The sequence below is a fragment of the Parasteatoda tepidariorum genome, chromosome 3 (assembly GCF_982258835.1).
Source record: "Parasteatoda tepidariorum strain Cologne lab strain chromosome 3, Ptep-v5.0, whole genome shotgun sequence".
In the NCBI taxonomy this organism is placed as follows: Eukaryota; Metazoa; Arthropoda; class Arachnida; order Araneae; family Theridiidae; genus Parasteatoda; species Parasteatoda tepidariorum.
The window spans coordinates 93,962,784-93,989,163 of NC_141757.1; the positions used below are offsets into that span (position 1 = coordinate 93,962,784).

The 26,380-nt window shown below is 29.5% G+C and overlaps 1 protein-coding gene across 2 annotated transcripts in view; it reads right to left on the minus strand.

Annotated features, from left to right (window-relative positions):
• Positions 1–513: 513 nt before the first annotated feature.
• The window catches only part of LOC139426981 (uncharacterized), a 45,650-nt gene continuing 19,783 nt past the window's right edge, over positions 514–26,380 (minus strand). The window contains exons 1-6 of one of the 2 annotated variants that reach the window (XM_071187256.1): positions 6,979–7,092; positions 5,756–5,811; positions 4,437–4,544; positions 2,746–2,793; positions 1,248–1,304; positions 514–663 (exon numbers count right to left, since the gene is read on the minus strand). In XM_071187256.1, the coding sequence (XP_071043357.1) occupies positions 613–663; positions 1,248–1,304; positions 2,746–2,793; positions 4,437–4,544; positions 5,756–5,811; positions 6,979–7,075 (417 nt within the window). In that variant the 5' untranslated portion in view covers positions 7,076–7,092 and the 3' untranslated portion in view covers positions 514–612. Of the gene's footprint in view, positions 664–1,247; positions 1,305–2,745; positions 2,794–4,436; positions 4,545–5,755; positions 5,812–6,978; positions 7,093–26,380 lie in introns of those variants that run through there. The other variant, XM_071187253.2, reaches the window with a different exon arrangement.

Genomic DNA, 26,380 nt, shown 5'->3' on the forward strand with positions numbered 1-26,380 from the left:
GTTTAAGAGAATTGAAAAAGTTTTATACTCAATTATAAAATTAGTTTGTTCAAAGATAATTCAATGCAAAAAATACATTTCAGTTACTATTTATTATTTTTTATTATTTTATTAAATAATAGTTAAAAAAATTAAATTTTAAGGTATAATTTTTTTGCAACGTAATTTAATTTGCAATGTAATTTTATACGACTAAATACGAATTTCGAGCAAAATCTGTTGAAAATTTCCTGAGAAATCGAATTTTAAATTAGATGGAGCAATTGTAACAGTTAAATTGCTTCTTTTGCAATGACTTAAAATATAAAAAATTGCAGAATGAAAGATATTTTTTAGATAATTAGTGGATAGAGAGAATACAAAAGTCGTTCCACACCCTTCCATTGTTTTTAAAAGTGTTGTTAAGTTGTCGATACTTGCAGTATTTTGATATTTTCAGTAAAATGAAACATATAAATATGGAATTATTTCTTGAAAAATTAAATAATTTTTTAAGACTTGTTCCAACAACTGTTAACTCTCATCATTATTTTATTTAAATTCGACATTTTTGCATATTTTATTCACAAATGATAGAAATAAAGGAATCGTTTTCTTCTATTTCTAAACATTTCAACATTTCCCTTCTAAATGCCTTGAATCAAACAAGTCCATTGTTGATTCCTACAAAAAGAATAAAAATACGACGATTATAATACAGCCGTGATTGTTTTCATTTTACAGAATTTTATTTTTTTTTAAAAAAATTAAACACTTATTTTAATTTTACACTGAACTTTTTTGAATATCAATGCATTCACAAAATGGTATAAACAACGTGGATCAAGCATATCAAATATCTATATATATATTTTATATGTATATATATATATATATATATATATATATATATATATATATATATATATATATATATATATATATATATATATATATATATATATATATATATATATATATATATATATATATATATATATATATATATATTTATATATATAAATATATATATATATATATATATATATATATATATATATATATATATATATATATATATAAATATATATATATATATATATATATATATATATATATATATATATATATATATATATATATATATATATATATATATATATATATATATATATATATATATATATATAGATAGATAGATAGATAGATAAATAGATATAAAATATTTTGTGTAAACAAAATATATTTCTAAAAAAGAAGTAACTTACCGAAATTTTAGTTAAAGAAGCACATAGTTGAGCGTTAAATAGGCCTGCGCAAGTTGTCTAAAATAATAATAAAGAAAAGAGCTCATGTAAAATAGAAACGTAATGAAGTAGTAATTCATGCTAAGATATAAATGACGCAGATTTCGTCCATTCCGGACACAATGCTGTTATAGGCATCTTATGACAGTTTGTAGACTCTCTTAATACATTTCTATCATTTTTACTGATTTGTATCAAGCGCACAATGATGGAGGATTTATTTCGGTGTGACAAACCGTAGTCGGTCAAGTCAGGGTGGTCACAGTTGACTGAACCAGACGGAGACAGTTTTTATGGTGCTATCATTTACAGTCAATAGATACTCAGTGTTATTGTTGAATATTTGTTTAAGCGAGTCCACAAATCTCTCTCCCTGGAAATATAGCATTACTCACATCTTAGCAATATGCCACTTTATCCGTAGCCATTAGACTCACTGAATAATAAACTCTTGTAATCTTCATTTTCTGAACTAGATGACGGCCCTATAATATCCAATGATTATTAGCGATCAAGCAAGCTACAGGTGACGCATAGCAGAACTCTTCACCAATTTTTATCTAGAACAATTTGCTGATTTCAACGTTAGCGTGTGGTTAGAAAATAAGCTAGTTACTGTCTAGATTTTCAAATCAATTGGAATTTTCAATTTTTGAAACTATATTATGCACTGAACATAGTTTTTAAAGTTTAAAATATATTTTTGATAAACTAAATGTTTCGAGTATTATGGAAGTGGAGAACATAGTAATTCATTCTCCTACATCTGATCAGAGGAGGAAACGTTGAACCTGTGCTCTGCTGACCACAAGGGCGTAATCGAGTGTTGTGCTCCATGTGTCATGCAAACAAAGTGCAACTTAGCTGAAGATACATTTCCGTGGCATTTCACCCAACCTTTCCTTGGAAGAATCTTCATTCATCATAGTGATGCTTCACAAAGCAACCTATTCTCGGGACATCATAAGTCGATCATAAGTTTGCTGATAAACATGACGCACTGCCGAAAATTTTAAATCACTATATTCTCACCTTAACACATTAACAGTCCCTTTTTTCCTCTATGTAATGAAAAATGTTAAAAGTAAAAGCAAAAATATCTGCAGGCCATTTTTAAATAATATAATTACGAGTTTAATCCCTTTTTCATCCCATAATCATTTAGGCCTTACAATGTCCCGAGAAATTGAAAACAATTATATTTAACAAAAGTAGTGGTTATACATTAAAAAAAAAATTCATTATGTTTTTAAACATCTTTTCAGAAACAATTACCATCTGTTTCTTTTAAACATTTGAAGGCACTAGAAAACCTATGATTGATAGAAAACAGAACATCTAAATATACGAAGAACAAAACGCACCGTATAGAAAACTTCACCAATAGACGTGACACCCTACAACAGACTATTTTCGCCAAATTAAATACTTAATTAACAGAATTAAAGCAAATACTTACTGAATAATATTCTAAGGCATCCGCCCCTAATTTTCGAAATATATCCATCTGCAATGGAAAAGCGGTTATGAATGTTAGTCGGGATTTTAATAAATTTTTAACGTGAGGTCAAGCATGCCAATAAACATATTAAAAAAAAAGAAATACGTAGCACAGTACACACAGACACACACAAAAAAACAGGAAAAAAAACGGACAACTTTGAATAACTTTTGATCTAATGATTAGGGTTATCGACTTCAAATGTGCTAATTAATAAGTGCAGATGATATTTTAAGTCACGAAATCAGACACAAAAGCGTATTTTCTGTTAATAAGCATCTATTTTTTTCGAGGGATTTGGATTTCTGACCTCCAAAATCCGCAATCTGGGAAATAGGGTCCCGATAATTTAGTCAGGAAAGCGCACCAAAATTTGGACCCCTAAATGTTAATTCCACTTTTTGCGTATTTCGCCATGTTTTAATCACACATTTGCAAAAGTCGTTAAGCCAAAGATAATTCCATGCAAAAAATACATTTTAGTAATTTTTTTTAAAATTATTTAATTTAATAATAGTCGAAAAATTCTGAATCTCAAAATATAAAATGTTTTACATCGTTATAACGTATTTAATTTTAAATGGCAAAATGCAAAATTTGAGGGAAATCGGTAGAATAGTTCCTGAGAAATCAAATTTTAAAAACCCGACTTTTTCGAAATTTCATTTCTCAGAAACTTTTGACCAATTTCGCTCAAATTTTTTATTTTACCATCTGAAATTTTATTCTTCAAAATAATGCATAAAATTGTACACTTTACAATTCAAAATTTTTTTTCTACCAATAGTAAAAATAATAATAGTAATAATAAATAATAAGCATTTTTGCATGGAATTTCCTTTGTATAAACGAATTTTACAAATATGTGCAAAAAGTTTTCAGTTCGTTTAAAAAGTTCTCAAGATATAGTGATATACGCTAAAAGCAAAATTAGCATTAAGAGGTTCAAAATTTAGAGTGCTCTACTGACCAAACTATTGGGACCATATTTTTCAAATTGCAGTTACCCCATATATTTTGGGAGTCACAAATCCAAATCCGTTGAAAAAAAGATTTGTTATGTAGTATGTCAAAAAGTACATTTTTGTGCCTGATTTATTAACTTAAAAAATCGTTTCCTCTCGTTAATTAGCATATTTGAAGTTATTCCTTCGAACCATTAAGATTGAGTCCTAGAACGTGAAGATCTTATCATTAGATCAAAAGTTATTTAGGGTGGTCCGTTTTTTATTTTGGGCACTGTACATCCTAAACGCTTTGAGAATTTTAGCGAGATGTATTATTGTATTCTTGTACTCTTATTCACTCATTGTGGTTCTGCTGTTTCTCACCCATGTCAGTAAAATTCTTATCATTAATCTTATTCATTCTTCTCTATTCCTTCATTATTCTTTCTTTATTTCTTATTGTTATTTACAACCAGGTAAGCTAATTTAGTCTTCTCAATTAAACACGCAATTTTTTGATTAATTATTTCAGTGAAAAATTCAGCTGGTGAAGTAATTAGAGTACAATTTTCCTTTTTTTAAAAAGTTTTTTTGGTATAAGTGCCAGTCATTATATAAGTGCCACTAAATGACCCAGCTTAGTCACGTGATTGCAAAAACCTGAACTATCGTTGCATGCCTGAAAACGTAATTCCTTTTTACCTTTTTTTCTTTGTCAAATTCGCAATACTCTGCTACAACCTCTTCAAGGATGTCACTTTTGAAAATAACTCCATTATTTTTAAATAGTTGATTAATCTTGGCCATTTCCTAAATAGAAGAAAATAATAATAACAAACAAATAAGTTAAACATAGAAGTTAAAAATAAATTCTTTTATTTCTTCATTAATCATGTGTGCCTCAATCCAAATTGACTCAGAAAAAAAACTTGATTCTCTAAACAAATAATTGATAATAATAGATTAAATTATTAGCGGATAAATTACATACACCATTCTCTAAATAACTTAAACAACACTTAGCAAATATTTTAATCATATTGATGATTTGCATGCATGCCAGTATATTAAAAAGTCTCCACTGCTCTTCTAGGTATTTACCTCACATTTTATGCAAAAATTAGACTTTAAAAATCTGTAGACGATTTGTAAAGGGAATGTGATTGAATAATATTAGTTCCGTTGTTAACTGTTATTAGCTCTATTTGCTGTTAAAATTCCATGCAGGCCACTGTGCATGTCGCAGAGATGCAACTATAGAATTGAGATACGACGCTCTAAAGGGTCACTTTTCTTTTTCAAGTTTTAGTGAGTTTTTTATTTTTTTTTAAATATTGATTTGTTGGACATTTTTTGCAATTTTAAGTGCTTAAATTGCGAATGTTCGCTCATTTTTTGAAAAGCATTATCTTTGAATAAACTTGCTTTATTACTGTGTGTAAAAATCAAAAACGTTTTCGATATTTGTCGCAATACGCAAAAAATAAGAATTCAAAATTTGGGCTGTTTTCCTGAAAAAATTACTGGAACCATATTTCCCAAATTGCAACAACCTTCCATAATCGGTCGAAATGAAGTTATGTTTATTCAGAGAAAGTGCATTTTTGTGCCTGATTTTGTAACTTAGAATTGTCTGCACTAACTAAAAAGCATATTTGAGGTCACCCTCTCGTGCCATTAAGATTGATTCCTAAAACGAGATTATGCGATCATTAGATCAAAAACTAATCAAGCTGATCCGTTTACTTTCTGCACACTGTGTATTAGGTATAACAATAATGAACATTAGTTCTAACCATAATTTTATTGCGTTCTAACCATAATTGTTTTTAAAAAAAATGTGGTCTCCCATTAGGAGCCTTTCTCCTACATTTTAGACATTGTAAAAACATTCTTAAAGCAATTTTCATTCAAATTCAAGAATAGAGTAAAAGAAAATATGTGCTTAAAGAGTGTTTTATTCTGAGATAATGCATTGACAGAAAAGCTTTTCAGTCATAAAAACATTTATGAGTTCTTACCCCGGCTGGAAAATGTTCAATAAATGTCTTGAAATATAATTCTCTGTTTTCTGGATCTGAAAATGAATGAAAGTCCTTTTTTATTAGTCTGTTAACTGTATTTTTTACAAGTTGAAATTTTCGTGCATCCACTTCGAAAAGTTGAAATGGAAACAGAGCAATACACAAAATCTTTCAGAGATAAATAAGCCCAATAACACTCAACCTACTCTGGAACGCATAAAAGTCGCTTTTTAATAGATTGGATCTCCCAAACACCGCTTATTTCATTGATTAATCTCTTACATTTATGTAGCGTATAGATAATCGCATCAAAAAACAGACAGGTCTTCCATTTAGCTTCTTCTATCGCTTAAATCTTGTAAGTCATCTTATTTCTTAACAATTACGCTTCTTTTTTATGAGTTATTTGTTACTACATTATAACTAACTTGCTTTCTTGTCTGTAAGCATCGTATCTTGTAGTCCAAATTCTCAAATCGTTACATTTGTCGGGTAACAAACTCCTCCACGTCCTTATAACAAATCAATACCACTGGGGGTAATGAATTGGAGATGGATCGTTCTCTGTTTCAGGTCAAAATTACGATCTGTGAATGAATGGATGTATAAATGAGCCCGCCCTATAAAACGAGTTGTGACGCTTGTGTGTGTGGGACTAAAGTCGTATTCTTGACCTTAGAGGTTACCACTGAAAGCAAGAAACGCACCCTTTCCTTTAAATTTGCTTACGGATACTGGCAGGTAGCATTAGAGAACAAGGCTACGAAATTCTATCGGAACTCGTTCTATCGGAACTTAATTTTATTTTTTTACATATTTCAAAAAACGAATATTTTAGGCGAATCGAAAAAGTTTTACACGCAATTATAAAATTCGTTTATTTAAAAGATAATTTTCCTTGTAACAAACTTTTTCTTATAATTTCTTATATTTTAATTGCTTTAATTAATAATAGCGGGCAAAAATTTTGAATAGTAAGATACACAAAGTACGAAACCTTAAAGGACAAATTGCAAAAAATGGAACGAAATTCTTCATTAAAAGAAAGTAGTTGCCAGAAAAGCAGATTTTTGGGTGTCTAATTTCGTAATATATAATATCGTCTGCACTTTTTAATTAGCATACTTAAGGTTAAGGCTCGGAAGCATTAAGTAGGAGTCCTTAGTATAGAATAATTCAAATATTAGATTAAAAGTTATTATTTTACTTGCACCACTCACCGCTATCACAGCTGAACCAACCATAACAAGAACAGACATAGTCTTGACTCGGTGCTGAAACAGCCCCACCTATCAGCCACAAAATGATTAATTTCATCTTCGCTACACTACTAAGGTAAGGTTTAAACGGTATTTATACAAATTTGTTGCATTTGATTCGTTGCAAAAGAAGGAAAACTTTCCCGAATCAAAATAATGCGCATTTTTTTTTTTTTTGACAAAGAAATTTCTTTCTCTTTTAAAATGCTCAATTGTTTTCATTATTTTCCGTTCTGATTTAGCTGCTTCGCAGAAATCACGAATATTTGCTTTATCAGTAATTTTGTAACAACGATAAATTATACGTTAAAAAAAAACATCTGGAGTTTCATTAAATGTTTGTTAAGGGATGTAACCAGGAAAGCAAACGTGCATTTGAAGTATTTTTTATTGAACAAAACAAGGAAATATATTATTTTTTACAAATATTACCTATAACAAATAACTTTTTTATAATTTAATATTTTATAACCGTCGTTGAACAATCGATCCTTTTTTTTGGGGTTTGCGATTACTAATGTTCAATTCCGTAGCCTTGAAATATTGAACCCAATCCAGAAGACATGGGGACTCTTGTATCAAGCATTGGAAGAAATTTTGCCTTTGTGGAGGACTTTTGGATGGAACTAACCCGCATTTGCTTTACACGGAGAGGAAAACCACAAAAACCTTCCATGGTTAGCCTGGGTGAGGTACTGGGAGGCCAGAGAACTTTTGTTCAATTTAAGTTCTTGATTTAATTTTTGTGTTTGATGTTTTGCTTTTGAATTTTGTATATTTCATATCTTTCTGTATTTGTATTTTTCTTTTCTTTTGATCTCTGTACGGCATTAGGATAACGTCTATATCGCCTGCTGCATTGGAAAACAAAAAAAAACTTTTATGTGCTCGAATGCCAAGTTAGACAGGTTTAAAAAGCAGAATAACAGAAATTCAGGAAAAATTATCTGAGAGTCGGGAAGTGTTTCCATATCTGCTCAGGATTGATCATCAACTAAAGATTTCAAATTGTTTTTGTACGCTAGATGAAGAGTAATGAAAAATAACACATTTTTTGCTTTTACATAATATTTTTCAGTCATTTATTTGAATAATGTGTAATAAAAGTGTGAAGTTTGGGAACCATTAGTTAAATTTCTTGCGTAATGGATATAGTGAACTTCCGGTTATAGTGAACCAAAATTTCGGTCCCTTGAAGGTTCACTATAGCGGGGTTTGACTATATATATATATTATAAACTATTATACAATTATAAACTATTTAATTAATTCGAAATTTGAAGAAAGTGAGACGCTTTCCATTTTTTCAAACATTTTAGTATACGGCTGCAAAAGAAAACTTTATTAACCTGATAATATAGTGTGTCGCTAAACTGATTTACGCTGCGAGAAAAAACAACAACTTTATTGTCATAAAATAGTTCTAAAGTTAATGGCCAAATAAAAAACATTTTGATACCGACTGTTCTTTAATGTTCATCTTTTCTTGAAATGTGCAAAATTTTATATTGTTTCATTAAATAGTCACGGCATACTGGCGAAAATTTCCAGAAGTAGTTTATAATTAAGCCTAGTTAATATTCTTTTTGTTTTATTCCATCGAGTCATATCTATAGATTTTCCTAGCCAAAATATTTTATAAACGTCATTTTATAAATATTTTACATATATTTTATAAACGAAGACAAGGGATCGCCTGAATCAAGTATTGGGAGAAATTTTGCCTTCGTGAAGGGCTTTTTGATTGCACTAATTCGATTCTAATTAGGGGTACCTTTTAATAGAAGAAGGTCAATAATACTAACCCCACACAGAATAAACTGTCTATTTTTTCCAACATTAAGATAAATAAAAAATTTTCTTTAAACTTTTTAAAAACTTAAATATGAACCATTTCTCGGCCAAATTTGCGTAAACTCCCCATTTCAATTGAAAAAAAAATATTAACACTTTAACGCATATTTTTTCATTAACCTAATTTTTCTGCTATTGTTAAGGGTTCTGAAGACATCTATAAGATATTAGTAATTCAATTCAGATATTAGTAATTTAATTCACTTTCTGCTGAATTTATTTTTAAAATATGCTGTTTTTTCCCCCACTTGAAACGGTTATTTACAATTTTGACTTTTTGAAAATGTCTAATTATTCCATTTATTGTTTATTCCAGCTACATGCTTTTATGATGGATTAAAGTTGCAAGTTCTGTAAATTAAATAAAACAAATTTCATAAAAAAACTAGTGTATCTACATATAAATGATTTGCCCATTGATTTGTCTAATGATGCATATACTCACCATTATATTTCTTAAGGTATCCGACTAGGTCTAAAACGTCAATTTTGACAAAAATTTAAATTTTTTTTTATTCACAAGTTTTTTTCCCCTCACACATCTGTTTCTAAAACTGTTTTATTTGTGAAGATTAGCTAACTAGAAATGAAGTTATTTTAGAATAATATTAGCAACATATACCACAAAAAACTTGAAATGTAAACTTTAAACACGTTTATTGGAAAATCTATTTTTGAGTAAATTTAGCATTCGTAAAACATTATATCTTAAAAACTTACTAAGTAATCAAGTTGAAATTTTTCACAGTTATTAATTAATGTTTAGTGAAGGCAATGACCCACTGATAAATGTGTATATAGCATGATTGTTATTTTAGAGGTTTTTTTCTTAATTGCTACCCCAAAAAATTTAAAGAATTTTTGTGTTGTAACATTCAAAAGCTTATAACTTTTTAAATGTTTAAAATTTTTCTTAGTTTTTGGGTCATTGCCTTCTCCTATGTCATAAAATGATACAAGTAAAAGGAAAACTAGTTATATTAAATTCATTTTGTGTTAGAGCGTTTTGAGTTGTTCCATTTTTTCGCCGATTTTTTACCAAAAATGTACCATTTTTAATATTTTTTATGTTTGCATCGTTGCTTCGTTACTTTAGTAGCAAGTTTTAAGCTATGATGTTTTAAAAAATGCACAAATAATATTACATAACAAAAAATTTAGAAAAAAAGCCTCCGCACCTAGTCGGATGTAAAATCTTAATTTCAGGTACTAAATTTTGTTTTGTATTCAAATAATATCAATGAAAATAATACCACACTGTGCTTGGCCTTAATTTCTATGCTTGGCTTTAAATGGGTAGTCTCTAATTTTTTAAAATCCCTTATGTAAAGTTCCAGTTTTTCTTCACCTCTAAAAAATATTAATACACTCATTATCAAATTGAGAACATTACTCCTAAAATACCCTGTGTTAATCATTTTTGTTGCAGTAATTGATATAGGAAAATATGTGCGTTAGATGTTCATGATTGTTCCAAATTTCACGATACCACATAGACATCGTACATCTGGACAATTTTTTTTTAAGTAGCTGACAAATTTTCATTTAAAATTTGCTTGCGTTGGAACAAAATATAACAGAGAGAAACATTTAAAGGTTATTTTTAGATTTTTAAATTTGATTATACTTATAGAATCCAAAATTACAATGCAAAAAAGTGCTAATATTTCAATGTGTCAAAGGTTCAAAAGTGCAAATGTAAAAAAAATATCCAAGAGATCACCGTTCAACTCTTGAAAGGTAAATAAATTATAACTAATTAATGAATTATAAGCTAGGTACTTATAATGAATTATACTATGATCTTATAGATAATTCAAGTGAAAAGAATTTGTTGACATAATGTAAAATAAAGGTTGAAGAATTTTTCCTATGTTAGCAAAATAACATAAAGTTGCAGAGCAAAAGATTATGGCAATGCCCTGTAAGTGGAATATTTAGATACATTTTAAAAAATGAAATAAAACTAAAAATATTTTTTAATATATTTATCTTCTCACATAGATGGAATAAAAATCTTCCATTCCAATCTTCCAGGACACAAATGCTTTTTTCTAAACTTTGTCTCTTCACACATTTGGCACTAATATCATAAGAGGACGAAAATTAAAGAGTCGCAAATGACTGAACAGTTATAAGAATAACATATTATTTTCCAACAAGCTGTATTTAATGTGACGACGGATTAAAAAAATATCTTAATCTGGGAATGGAATCAGAAAATAACGAAGATGCTTTTAAGAATACCTACTTCTCTCCTTAGGTCCCGCGGGTACATCCTTAAAAGTTGATACTTTCCACAAAAACAAAGAATATTGTATTTTTATGTAAGAACATTTAGTTAATATGTTAATCTTCACTAAAGAAACCTACTTGGATTTATAAAATTGATTGTATTTGAAAAAAGAAAAAAAAAATCAAAACTTAGAAATACAAATTGTGTGATTTAATTAGAAAAAAAAAGCGAAATAATTTTACTCATGATAGAGCTTTATAAATACCATTATAACAATTCAAATAAGAAGCGGTTTTTATCTCACGTTAAGTTTTTTTATATCTTTAAAAATTGCAGAAATTATCTAGATTTGAAAAATTATCAACTCTACTTGTTTGTGTAATTTAATAAGAAGTAATAAAGGAGGGTTTCCCTACAAAAGTTTAAAAATCTCGATATAAATGTTAAGATTATATCTGGAAACATCTGACATTTTACTATCTTATTTTTTTTAATATTTTTCATATCAAATCAAGCACGAGCTTATTAAATAAAGATCTTGAGAGAAAATTTTTTTTCTGCAACAAAGGATAAACAATCATTATTTAAAGCTAAAAACAACATGTAACGAAAAAAGCACCTAAAATGTTAATATCTTTCGAACAAATATATATATATATATATATATATATATATATATATATATATATATATATATATATATATATATATATATATATATATATATATATATATATATATATATATATATATATATATATATATATATATGTAACATAAAAAGCTTCAATTAATCTTTTTATGTTAGTTTCTTCGTTATAAAACAACTCCTAATTTATTACTACTTAATTCTTCGAATCGAAGCACTTTATGATACTTTTAAAGAAACCACATCCTGTTTCGAAATCTATTTTTAGCCAACTATACATAAATTTAAATAAAGATATTTTTCCTTTTAAGCCTTGTGAGAATCGCGTGATCCATTTAATTAACCAATAGTAATTTCTGAGATTTCCCTCTTTTCCCTAAATAAAGGCATTTTCGGATTTTTTGCAAGATTTTCCCTACCAGAAAAAGACTGTTTGCTGATGGAGTAAACATCACTTTTTCGCTCCCACTCAACTAAGAATGATCAAATAAAAGTTACTCTGATTTAATTAAAATCCTGTGTCTGTTTTCCTGCTCGGTCCGACTGCATCATTTTACAAGCCGAGCAGGATTTTAAGAACTGATGAAACGGGCGCAGGATAATATTAAATGCTTCTTCAAAACATAAAAAAAAATAACTAAAAGAACACACTTCTACTATGTTAGAAGATTTGAGCCTATTAACGAACGGATCGAAGACTTCACAGAGAATGCTTAGCAGTTCATTGCCAATGCTGCGAAATTAATTGGATTTGGATGAACCTTGAAAGCATAGTCTGCAAATTTATCAATTTCGGCGTTAGTCAGTGACTCATCTTAACGAAGAAGATGGTTTATTCCCCTTTTCAACTAACTCTTCTCGTGTTTACTCTTGGAATGGTGCGACTATGGAGAAAACATTAAGAAAGAAAAAAAAAATTTCGTTTACCCTTTTCGAGAATTCCATGCCTCTAAAGACCATCTGTTCCATATTTGTGAGTTCCTGCTTATTTCAAAGTGACAGCGATTCTACATTTCCAGAAGTTCATCTTAATGGCTACGATTCTGTTCGCGTGTGCAGTTTAGTGATAGTGCAGTGATTCGCGCAGTGATTCCCAGTGTTTAGTGATAATCCTCGATGGAAAATTCTTCAATGATATTCATATAATGAAAATTTACTTCGATCCGTGCTTTTGTTTTGATAATAATTTACAAATATTTTTTGATTATCAAAATATGTGGTGTTTGAACAGCGAAAATAATAATAGATTTTGGTTACATTCGGAAATTTTTTTTTTCTCATTCTTGATATTTCATTATGATGATTATTAATTTTTATGATTATGAATTTTTCATGATTATTAATTTTTATTCATTGTTCTTATTTTGATTGTTTATTTTTGCATTTTCAAAAACTTATTGTTATTGAAATTTACTTATTCTTTGAGGAATTTTATTTTATTAAATTGATTTAATATTATTAGCATAAAAATGTTAAAGGATATTTAGTTTCGTTTTAATTATATTATGTGTTGTAATATATGATCAATTGAATATTTTTTTTAAAATTTTGTTTTAATGTTTATCGTAAGGTAACGATAAATAAGCAACTATGAGATTTAATTTACTTCTAAATGCTATATTTAATTGTTAAAATTTATTTTGGTTATTTGAATGCCCTTACGGAGTGACAAAAATTACAAATTTAAAATGGATGAAAATGCCAAAAGCAATACAGATAATTCTGAAGAAGAATTGAGTGATAATTTACAAAAATTAAGTATGGATCAAAGTGTACAGGATAAACCAGACATACTAGTCTTTGAGCCGGACATTGGTGTTCAATTCACATCCTGGCTCAAACATTTCGAAAAACAAACTCTAGATGCTAAATGTAATGACGAATGGAAAGTTAGAAATTTTCAAAAATTCATTAAGGGTTCAGCTTTGAAATTGTATATTAATAACTGTCTTAATTGTAATTCATATCAAGAAATAGTTGAAATTTTTAGAGAGCATTATTTTTCACCTCCATTTGGCTTTAACGATTTTCAAAATTTAAAATTTTCGGGCCAAGCTAAAGACCTAAATTCATATTTTACCGAAAAGGTAGAGTTGGGTCGAAAAATAAATTTAAGTAATGAACATATAATTGAGGGTCTATCTATTGGTTTGCCCCACCAAATCAGAACACTTTTGGTTTTAAAAGAACCTAAAACCCCAATTGAATGGCTCACTATTGTCTCGAAAATAATTCATGATGTACCTACGGTCTTGCCCCAAACTGAAACTAAAAAATTACCAGAATCTAAATTTAATGTATATAGACCACAATATCAAGGCTGGGTACCAAGGCGGCCATTCTTTAACAACTCAAGTAATCCAAATTATAATCCTCGACAAAATCAAAATTTTCCCCAGCCTAATCAAAGTTATAACCAACAATCCCAATTTAGACCTAGAATTCAAAATGAAAAGTTTCAAAGAAATAAACAACAAACTAGTCATTTCGCCCAGGCTTCCCAGGAGTTGCCTCCTAAGCCATGTAAATACTGTGATAAGCTTGGTATAACCAATGCTTATCATTGGGGCCAAAATTGTGTAAACAAACCTAATTCTTTTATGGCTGAGAATCAAACTCAGCATAAACAAGAAAGTGACCAACCAAAAAATTGACAATTAATTGTATCCGGATACATACAAAATGAAAACTATGAAAGTGACAAACATCCGATTTTGACAAATAAAACTATCCTGTTAAATATTGATACAGGTAGTACTTTAAATATCATCCCAACTAAACTTTTTGAAAAACTTAATGTCCAAAAAGAAAGAAAGAACTTTGTTAATGTAAAACAAACAAAAGGTATTTTGCAACTTAACCACACTTATACTTTAAATTTAAAAATTGGAAATATAGCTAGGTCAGTGGAATTTTATATTTTAAATACTGATCTACCTTATGCCATATTGGGTTTAAAGGAATGTAATGGGTTTAAATTTGTGATTGATTGTGATAAACAAGTTGTAATGCAAAATCAGAGAAAACTGATCACTTTTTCGGATTATAAAAGCAACTTGTCTTTACACATTTCTCCTGAAATCCAGGTTAATGATTGCAATAAAAATACCAATAAAGAAAATAAAGCTAAGAATAAAAATAAGGAAAGTAGAAATAAAAGAAAAAATGTTAAATCAAATAATAATAAACAAAAGGAAGAATTTGTTATGGAAAATAAAATTTTGGACTTGAGAATAAACAAAAATAAAAATGTAAACAAAGTGAATTTAAGGAAAAATGGGATTAAAAATAAAGATTTAAATAGCAAAACTGAAATGGTGGCCAACATTGTCAAAATCATGTTGACGGAATTATGCAAATTCAAGATGATGAAAAAAATTTCCAACTTCAGGAAATTTTAGAAGATTTTTCAGATATTTTTGCTAAAGATAAATATGATGTAGGGGCAATAAGAATTGAACCTCAAATGGTAAGATTAACATCAGACTTACCAGTATCCTTACGAGCATACAAAACTTCCCCAAAACAACAAGAGGAAATAGATAAACAAATTGAAGAATTGTTAAAGCATAATATAATTAAAGAAAGTTCTTCTCCCTATTCTGCTCCAGTAACTCTAGCTTATAAAAAAGATGAAAATAAAAAAAGTAGATTGTGTATAGACTTCAGAAAATTAAATCAAATTACTAAATCGGATGCAGAACCACTACCTCTTATAGAAACTCTTATAGATAAATTAGGGAGCAGTGTTTATTTTAGTAGGCTAGATATGGTAAGTGGTTATTGGCAAATTCCAATCAACCCTGAGGACACTGAAAAACTTGCTTTTGTCACCAATAGTGGGTTATACGAATGGTTAAGATTGCCATTTGGGTGGAAGAACGCCCCTAGTATTTTTCAAAGAACAATACGTAGAATACTCACTAAATATAAAGTTTCATTTGCAGCTAATTATTTTGATGATATCATAATTTATTCTAATAGTTTTGAAGAACATTTAAATCATCTAAAGGAAATTTTTGAAATATGTAGATTTGAAAACTTAAAATTAAAAGCTTCTAAATGTTCTTTTTTGCAAACTAAAGTTCAATTTTTAGGTTATGAAATATCAAATGGTGTAGTAACTCCTGATAACAATAACATTGAAGCAATTAAAAACTTGAAACCTCCAACTAATGTTAAATCTCTTCAACGATTTTTAGGTTCAATAAATGTGTATAATAAATTTATAAATAATTATGCTAAAATTAGAGCACCTTTGAATAATCTCTTAAAGAAAAATACAATATGGTGTTGGACTCCCAAATGTCAAGAAGCATTCGAATTTTTAAAAAATGCTTTAGTTTGTAAACCAATTTTGAAAATATTTAACCCTAAGTTACCATGTCATATTTTTGTTGATGCAAGTCAAAGTGGTGTTGGAGCAATTTTGAAACAGCCAGATGTTTCAGGTGTCTTACATCCAATAGCATTCCATTCTCGTTCTCTTAGAGACTATGAGAAAAATTATGCAATCACAGAACTGGAATGTCTTGCTATTGTTGATGCATTAAACAAATTTTATCATTATTTATTTGGAAATAAATTTACCATACATACAGATCATGCGGCTTTAGTTTGGTTAAAAAATGTTAAAAATCTAAAAGGTAGATTGTTCCGATGGTCTTTACTATTAAGTATGTATGGTTATGATATAAAATACACAAAAGTCACCTTAAACTTTGAAGCTGACATGTTATCCCGAGATATTCCTGACAATATTGAACACAATAGTAATGTTGATTTAAATAATGTAAGCCATTTTTCACATCTTTTGCAATTAGATGAAATTCGCGAAGCCCAACAAAATGATAATTTAACTGGAAATTTTATTAAAATAGATAATGTTTTGTGTATACGTAAAAAGGGTTTTACCAAAATTGTTGTTCCATTTTCTTTAAGGCATAAATTACTTGAAATTACTCATAAAAAATTTGGCCATCCCGGAATTCAAAAAACTATTAATTTACTTACTCCTGTTTACTATTGGGAAAATATTACTTTGGACATTACAAATTTTAACAAACATTGTCATACTTGTCAAATTAATAAAAAACCTAGACAGAAAAGATTTGGGTTACTTCAGGTAATGCCCCCAGTTGACAAACCTTTTGAAATAATTGCAATCGATAGTGTAGGTGGTTTTAATTATTACAATTCTACCAAAAAATATTTGACTTTAGTAATTGATCATCACACTCGATATATGTGGTCTTTTGCATCTAAATCAATAACTACGGAAACTTATGTAAATTTTTTGCACAAATTTTTCAAATTCAAACCCCTAAAAGTATTTTGAGTGATAGAAATGCCGCGTTTACTTCTTCCCACTTTAAAAAATTTCTTAAACATAGCAAAATCAAACAATTGTTAACTACAGCCCATAGACCTGAAACTAATGGAAAAGTTGAACGTTTAGGACAAACCATTGTAACACGTTTAAAATGTAAAATTAATGATTCTTCTAAAAAAATTCCTTGGCCTAAATTATTAAAAGAAGTAACTGAAGAATATAATTTAACTCCACATTCATTAACAAAATTCCCACCAGCTTATTTAATGTTTGGCACTCTCCCATTTAATCATCCTTTATCTGAAGAAATTTTTCCACCAATAGAAGAAGCAAGGAAAATTGCAGTTGAAAGAACTAAACAATATCATGAAAAAAATAAAATGGATGTAACATAAAAAGCTTCAATTAATCTTTTTATGTTAGTTTCTTCGTTATAAAACAACTCCTAATTTATTACTACTTAATTCTTCGAATCGAAGCACTTTATGATACTTTTAAAGAAACCACATCCTGTTTCGAAATCTATTTTTAGCCAACTATACATAAATTTAAATAAAGATATTTTTCCTTTTAAGCCTTGTGAGAATCGCGTGATCCATTTAATTAACCAATAGTAATTTCTGAGATTTCCCTCTTTTCCCTAAATAAAAGCATTTTCGGATTTTTTGCAAGATTTTCCCTACCAGAAAAAGACTGTTTGCTGATGGAGTAAACATCACTTTTTCGCTCCCACTCAACTAAGAATGATCAAATAAAAGTTACTCTGATTTAATTAAAATCCTGTGTCTGTTTTCCTGCTCGGTCCGACTGCATCATTTTACATATATATATATATATATATATATATATATATATATATATATATATATATATATATATATATATATATATATATATATATATATATATATATATAACATAGTTTTTCTCATTTAAGTCTCATAGTTTTTGCTTAGGTAAACCAATTGTAACGTTGAGTTGAAAACCCAAAACATTTGCAGTGGCGCTAACGATTTTTTAATATAAAAAGATTTTAATTTAACGAATGTTTCTTATTAATTAGTTGTTTTCTTTCTTTCGCTCTATTGAAAAATGTAGAAGCTCTATTGAAAAATGTAGAAGGAGAAATGAGTTCTTCTTAGAGTTTGATGGAATAAAAAAAATAACATTCTTTAATTAGTTGGAAAATTTCAATCTGTGCGGGTCACTCAGCAATTTGTAGAAATGATACTGCAGGGTTGTAATTTTACAGGAAAACATATTTTTAATCTATGAAGTTAATACGAGTTTTCTTTTTTGATACTCAAATTTTTTCGATAGCTATTGTAATACTTTGGTTTTTTTTTGCGAATTTTTTGCTGCACCTAACTTTGCGAAAAATTAAGTTTTATTTCGTGAAAACTTCAAATCTTGGAAAAAATGTGCCAGAAGTTACTATGGTTTATAATAAAAATAACATTTGATAATTAGTTGGATAAAAAGAAATTATCGAATAGTTGAAAAATAAAGGTGGAGAAACTGCTTAACTTGGTCTAAAAAATACTGTATGTACCCTAATGCATCTCGAAAATATGTAACTAGAGACTTGAAATTTGGTTTTCTGCAAGGGTCATTTTTAATTATGAACTTAGATCTAAGTTTATAATTATTTAACTAAGCACTAAGTTAAATAATTTTAAAAATATGTTCGAAATTTGAATCAATTTTAAGAGCATTTTTCGTGAATTTTATATTTTAAGTAAGGTAAGTTGTCCATTTTTGGTGGAAATCTATTAATGCTTGCCTTTAATATATTATCAAAAAGAAAGTACAGTAGTTAATGGATATATTCTTTTAATTTACGATCGTTTTGAGTCTGAATGTGTAGTAAATTTTTTATTACGAGTAAAATCACTATTCTCTTGAGTCACTCAATCTGTTGATTATTTTACAAATCAAAGTTTTTTTTTCATTACGATTAAAACAAAAACTTCTTGCATAAAATTGTAATAATTATATATTTTAGAAGAAAAAACATTTTTTGCGGTAACGAATTATTTTTTTAAGAAAAATGAAAACACTTATAGGGTTGGATAGTGAAGAGAGCAGGGGGCCCAGTCTCTTAAAAAATTTTCACGCGTGTAGATTCGAATAGACATAGTTTGAAGGATGTACAAGCTCATTAATTGTACCTTGCATTCTTGTTGTCAAAAATCATTCTTTTCTTTTAGTAGGAAATATTATGAAATAAATAAATTTTGAAAGCTCATCTGAAACAAAACAACAATAAAAGAGCACAAACTTTATTTGACTTTTGCGTAAAAAAATATCGCATGATTGCTTCACACGATGCTTTTTTTTTTTTTTTTTCAAAATGTAATCCATTGTCAGTCCACGAATTCAAATGATGCGAAACGAAACTTCCTGCAGATGTTATTAACTCACAAACAATGGATGTCAATATAATTCAAAACAATTGATACATACACTGTTAACTTGCCTGACATTAGAATTTAGGATTCAAGAATGTTTATGATGTTCTCGATTTAGGCTTCGTTTGCGTTTCTGTGGTTCTTTGCACAATTCTGATTGCTTCTTCTGCCGAAGAGAACTATAGATTCCGATGCTTTACTTCACTTTAATTTTATTTTATAAGCAACGTTGAACAGCCGACCCAATTTTCAGGTTTACGACTACTAATGTTCAACGCCGTAGCCTTGTAATTTTGAACTCAATCTAGAAGAAAAAGGAACTACTGGATCAAGTTTTGGGAAAAATTTGCTGTCGCGGATTACTTTTGATAGAACTAGCCAGGATTTGCCTTACATGGAGACGAAAGCCACGAAAAACTCCCACGGTAGGCCTCATGGCAAAGGGACTCAAACCCAAGATCTGTCTAAAACTGAGGATATTTTTTCCGCTGGGATTCGAGCCCGGGTCACTTCATTGGAAGGCGAACGTTTTATCCGTGATCCATCAGGGCTCTCAGATGCTTTACGGTTGGGGAGGGGGCTGATGAGTGAAAAGAAACAACTTTTTTCACATTTATCTTAAACTAGCTTCCTTAAGAGACCTCTCTCTACCAAACGCAACTGTCGAAGAGGAGGATAAATTTGCTTTTAATGTCCCTTTATTTAGTTTTCCCAAATGAAACTTTTAACTTCATTGGGCTATATCTCTCGATACATCTCCGTCACTTAATCGTCCCGCAGTAGACTGATCACAAAGACACGGTTCCCAGCAGATCACCGAAGTCAAGTATCACTGGTTGTGGTCAGTAAGCGAGTGGGTGACCACTGTGATCAGCCTACGTAGGGACCGAGGGTGCGCTGTATCGGTCCTCGTTAAACTGTTCTACCGTAAAGTGCTCGATTTCAGGCAGGTCATCGGACTACCAAATCAGCACGTCCAAATCAGCGATGGCACGCCTTCATATCATCCTTAAGGATGTTTTCCAGACCATCGTCAATGGCCCATTGTGCAACTCTAGTGCGACGTAAATAAAGTACCGTCACTTAGTCACATTTTGAGATATGAGACATGCGATGTTTTAAATTCCCTGCTAATTCTTCCTGACAAAATTACACCAATGTTTGTTTGTACTGAGATATTTGATGAATAGCATCGTTTTTGTTCAAATAACGTTATAAGAATATAAATTACAGTTCAGTTTAAATTGCAATTAAATAAAATTTTTAAAAAAAACTGCAAAATAACATATTTTTACTATTATTTTTTTAAATTTTAAAGGAAAATTGAATATAAATTCAAAAAATTACCAACAGCTATTTTTCTTCGTCTAACAACACACTTTTCTTTCACCCTTTTTTTAAAAGTAGCATGCTGTGGAATATTGTCAAAAGTCTGTTAAAAAGGGGAGAAAAAAATTCAAGAAAACAGAAATTTAACCTGAAATCCAAGACAGCAAGGATTATTGAGAAACAACTTGGATTGCCTTTACGAACTCGACTCTACGCATCTCCTTACCGTAATCATGCATAGTCGGCGAAAGGAATGGGCGCCAGGTTAGACGTACGCCAAAAAAGATCCAGTTTTACAAAGTATTTATTTTGCTTATTTAAAAAAATATTATTTGTTTGGAAAATGTATTTCTAGTTTTTGTTTTTTTAATCATATATTCTTAGGTCAACTTTCTTTGTAGTTAGAATTCTTTACATCTAAGTTTTACTAAAGATCATTCGAAAGGTGTGCAGCAGAAAATTGACAATTTAGTTTTCCAATTTGAGGGCATTTTCCAGTTCTGCATCTCTTCACTAAACCATTCAACAAGCAAGGGGTGAGGGGGAATGGTTACAAGTTTCATATTTAAGATTAACATTGCTTCATGATTAGTGAATAAGCATATTAACTACGAGTAAGTATATTAACAGCAGTGAATTTATTTATGGGCGAGTGAATGAATTTATAGATTCATAAAGTTTTTTGTGAACTTGCAAATTATGTTACAACAGTCAACGACAACAATGTTTCATTTTTTAAACTAATTTTTAACAAAATTGCTACATAATGTATGCAAATAGCTTTAGAATATCATTTAAATGTGTGCAGTTAAAATAAACAGACCACCCTAAATATCTTTTGATCTAAACCTTTTCCTTTTTTTTCTTCAGAACTTGAAATCATTATTATTATCAAAACTCCGAAATCCGCTATCATTTGATCAGTACTCAAACTTACTGCCTTCTCGGTGCTTGAACCCAATATTATTTGATCAGAACTCAAACCAGATATCATTTGATTAGTATTCGAACCTACTATCAATTGATCATAATTCGTATCCCCTATATTTAAATGCGTACCAATTAAACATTATTGAACACTTTTCGAACCCACTCTCATCTTTTCACTGCTCGTACGCACTATTATTTAATCGATAGTGAAATCCGGTATCGTTTGATACTATCCGACTGTCTTTTTTTTTTTCAAATTTTTTTTGGTACTTCTATCATTCCATCAGACTTAGAAACCACACACAGTTCTCGTCAATACTTAAATACATGTGTATCTTAATTAAAACAACGTAAAAAAACGTTATAAAAGTAACCAACTTGGTCAAATTTGGGCCTTGCAAATTGGCAACAAAATTCTCTTCAGTCAAAATAAAAGTGAAATGAAAATACCAAAAAGAAAACAAAAACGATTTGGTATAAATTAAGTAAAATTTACGTTAAGAATCAGTTACGAAATTCCCTATAGTAAAAATAAGCTTTAAAAAAAAGTCATTATTCACGGCAAAAAAACGAAATTTATATAACCAAAAATAAACGTTAATAATTTGGTTAAAATAACGCAAAAAATGCGTTAAAAAAGAAGCCTACTTCGTTCAAATTACGTCAAAAAATCACCATAGTTATGCCGTTTTTAGGTTAAAATTAACCTAAATTTTTAACGTTTACTTAACTGATTTGAGACTACCCTTTGAAACGAAAATAAAACGTTTGGTCGAAGCGTTTAAATGCTCTTCACTTTGTGGAATTTTAACGTTATCTTCATGTAATTAATACTTACCTCAGTTGCATGGGCAGCCTTCCAGTAAGACTCTAAAAAATTTGTAATTGCAGTTGCTGTGCACTTTTTTTTTCTTTTTAATGCAGGCAAAATTGAGCATTTACCGAAATTCTGAATGGTTCATAAACTAATTTGGATGCAAATTTCTTTTTCAATAATCTTATAAACTATCATGCCGGATTGTGTCATTTTGAATAAAAAGAGGGGTAGAAATTCTTCTGAGTTTGTAATCAAAATCATATCATCTGATCTTGTGGCAAAATGGGGAAAGTTGTAAAGCTTGAAAAAAACTGGTGAAAAAGATGATAATTCAAATTTGAGCAGATATTTTTGTAATGACGAATTGATTGTGTATAGAATATATTTTAATGATTAAGTAACACACGCAAGTCATTCATTGCGTTAGATGCTAAAAGAAAAAAAACTTCGCAAGCAATTATATCATTAAACTATTAAATTTCTTTTTACTACTATTTATTATTTATACACTACATTATTTTGTAAATCAAATACCTATCGCTTTCCGAATAAATGGCAGGTTACTTGACGGTGCATTGTTGGTGTGGTGATGACGAAACTTCTTCGGATAAGTACCTGCTTCAGAAATGATTTTAACAAAAGTACTGAAAAAATTACAGGTTACATTTCACTTTTAATTTCACATTCCTGATATTAATATTTTTGCTATTATGATTGAGCAATTAGTTGAATACCATGCGAACAATTTCAGACATTTTTCCTCAGAAAAATTGATTGTTGATGAAATTATATATAACTGAATAAGTAACTCACGCAAGTTTTTTATTATGCTAGACTTTGAGAAAAAAAAAGTTTCGCAGACAATCAGATAAATTAAAATTTTTTAAGTCAACAAAACATTTTCAAAGGAAAGTAAAGAGAATAGAATTCAATGAAAAATGAACAATTGTCTCAAAGTGATTAAACTTTTCAGGTAAGCATTTTTGATTTGTATTAAAAGCTTAACAGGGCGCAATCCAAGTCTTAACTGAGCAGCACCAGTTGAGCATTCTATTAATTTGTTACGTGTCTCTTTCTTTGAATTCCTATTTCTCAATCTGCGCAATGTAATAGAGGGCGTTGTTTTCTTTAGTTTCAGTGTTTTCTTTTCATTCAGTGTGCTTATGAAATCGATGTTTGACCTGGTTAAAGTGAGTTTTGAGTTTTTATTTTTTATTTTCTGATGAATTTGTTTGAATTTCTTTTCTAAATGGGTTATTTGTATTTCATGTTTTTCCTGGACTTCTATACAAAACCTTCGGGGTACTGAGGGTGTTACTTTAGGCATTTGCCTCTCCCTCAATAGAAAAGGTTTTGTTTTATGGTTACCGGGGCCGGTACCCCCTGAAGACGTCGGCTTCGGTGGTCATATTTTTATTTTTATTTCCTTCGTTTCATTTATTGCTACATTTATCCTTTTTGTGAAATTTCTGCTGCTTTTAAGCGCGTTTTTTTCATAGAAGTTTTAATAATTTAGATTTTAAAAAAGTTTTCTTTTCTTTTAGTATCTTTATTTTCACATAGTTTTTTTTAAAATTTTAAATAAAAAAGAAGTTATATAGTCACGATATGTATAATTGAAGCTGCATATTTTTTTCTTTGTTCACCACAATTATAGCAATGACGTGAAAAGGCGTATAGCACTTCTGGAGCACATATTTTAAAAAGTTATAAACTATCCACAGCACATGTGTTGATGTTTTTGTGCTGAACCTAAACGCAAGTCATCCTAACATTGGTTGTGAATCGAGAAATGTAAAATTCTAGATTCTCATGATTAAAAACTAAACTAATAAACTGTATTCTCAAGAAAAATTAGGTTATTCATATTTCAATAAATAGCTAGCAGAACATTAAATGAATCAAACTCTAAAACATCTTTATTTTTACAGAGTTTTTTTTAATTTTAATTAAAAAATAAGTTATATAGTCACAATATGTATTTTTGCATATATATGTATATAAGCGGGGGTGCCATCCCCTCCGCAGAGGACCAAAATTGTGATGGCATGTCTTCGGATCATCCTCCGGGATGTTTCCCAGACCGTTGCCAATAGCCCATTGTGCAGCTCTAGTGCGATGTAAATTAACAACAACAACAGTATTTTTGAAGCTGTATATTTGTTTCCTTGTGTACCACAGCAATGATGAGAAAAGAATTATATCACTTCTGAAGCAAGTATTTTTAAAAGTGATGCAGAGCAAGGAGTCCCAAAATAGTAAGTGCCCCAAAAACATCGATAAAGTGAGCCAAAGGGGGAGTTTGGCGAAGTTCCCTCTTGCTGTAGGGGTAGCGCCCATTTAGGAATCAGTAGATGTTTTGCATAGTTGTTATAAGGTGACCTGTTTTTAGAGATGACGCCCTGGTGAGTGAATCCCAGATTCTTTCCCCCTTTTGTATTACTTAATGTTATGGCAATATGTAATCAAGAATATTTTAATCATTAAATTTAACTTTAAATATGTGTTATCTAATTTTAACTTAAATTAACATGATACATACTAAAGTGATACGAATTGGCATATCAATGGTGCCGAGACACCTTACCACGCGGGTTAACGAACAACGCAGTATTTTACTAATCTTAATTAATCTAGCTTAAATTTTAAGTTTCATTCACGCAATGTTTTTTAAATCCATTTATTTATTATTTGTTAGAGAAATTCTAAAAAAATTTTTTTGGAATTAATTTGTTAAATAACTTACGTTGATTATGCACGTGCTAAAAATTTCATGTGCGCGATTTCATTTTCATGTCTCAAATGCTTGCAGGTCATAATAGAATTTAGATTTATTTTATGTATTTTGTAAACGTTAGGGAAATATTTATTTCATGTAATTTGTTTAATTTTGAATAATTATGAATAGAAATAGAGCAGGTAGACGGCAACCAGAGCCGTACGACGCGGGTGCGGAACAAGGTTTACGAAGAATTTCAATGCATAAATAGAGTTAATCCCAAATTTAAAGGAAAGGACGATTCAATTCATAGTTTTATTAAAAAAATAGATGAAGTAGCACGCATAAATAATTGGAATGACGAGGAGAAAATTACCGTATTAAAACTTAAATTATGTGATGATGCGGAGAAATTCATCGAAACTTATTCAGCAGTTAATGAATATGATAATTTAGTTCATCTACTTAGGACCCATTTCGAAAAAAAAATTCCGTTAACTACACATTTGAAGGAACTCGCGACTTGTAAGCAATACGACTCAGAAAGCTTATTTGAATTTGGAAATCGCCTTCGTCGATTGGGCGAAAATGTTCTATCCGCTCAGGCCAATGGCGCAAATCCGGCAGTGAGAGAAGCAAATAATGGAATATTATTAGCAAGATTTTGGGCTGGCATTAAGACAGAGCTACAGAGACAGGTGTTAGGAAACAACCCTCAAACATTTGAAGACGCCGTTCAGTGTGCGATTAGAGAAGAAGCTAATTTTAAGATTTTTGAGAATTCGTCCAGAAACAGGGAGGGAATGGTCACTAACAGATTTCAAAAACAATTAATAGCGAGTTGACGGCTCAAATTTCCAAACTATCAGTCGAGGTAGACACATTAAAAAATCAAAAGAAAACAAATGAGGCCAAGGTAAACAATCATACTGCCAGAAGATACCCCCCATCGTCGGTTAGGTGCTATTATTGCGGGATTCAGGGTCACATTCAAACAAATTGTTATAAAAAAGAGAGAGATCAAAGACGAAACAGATCAAAATCGCGAGAAAGAATTGGATATAGAAGACCAAATTTGTAAACAAT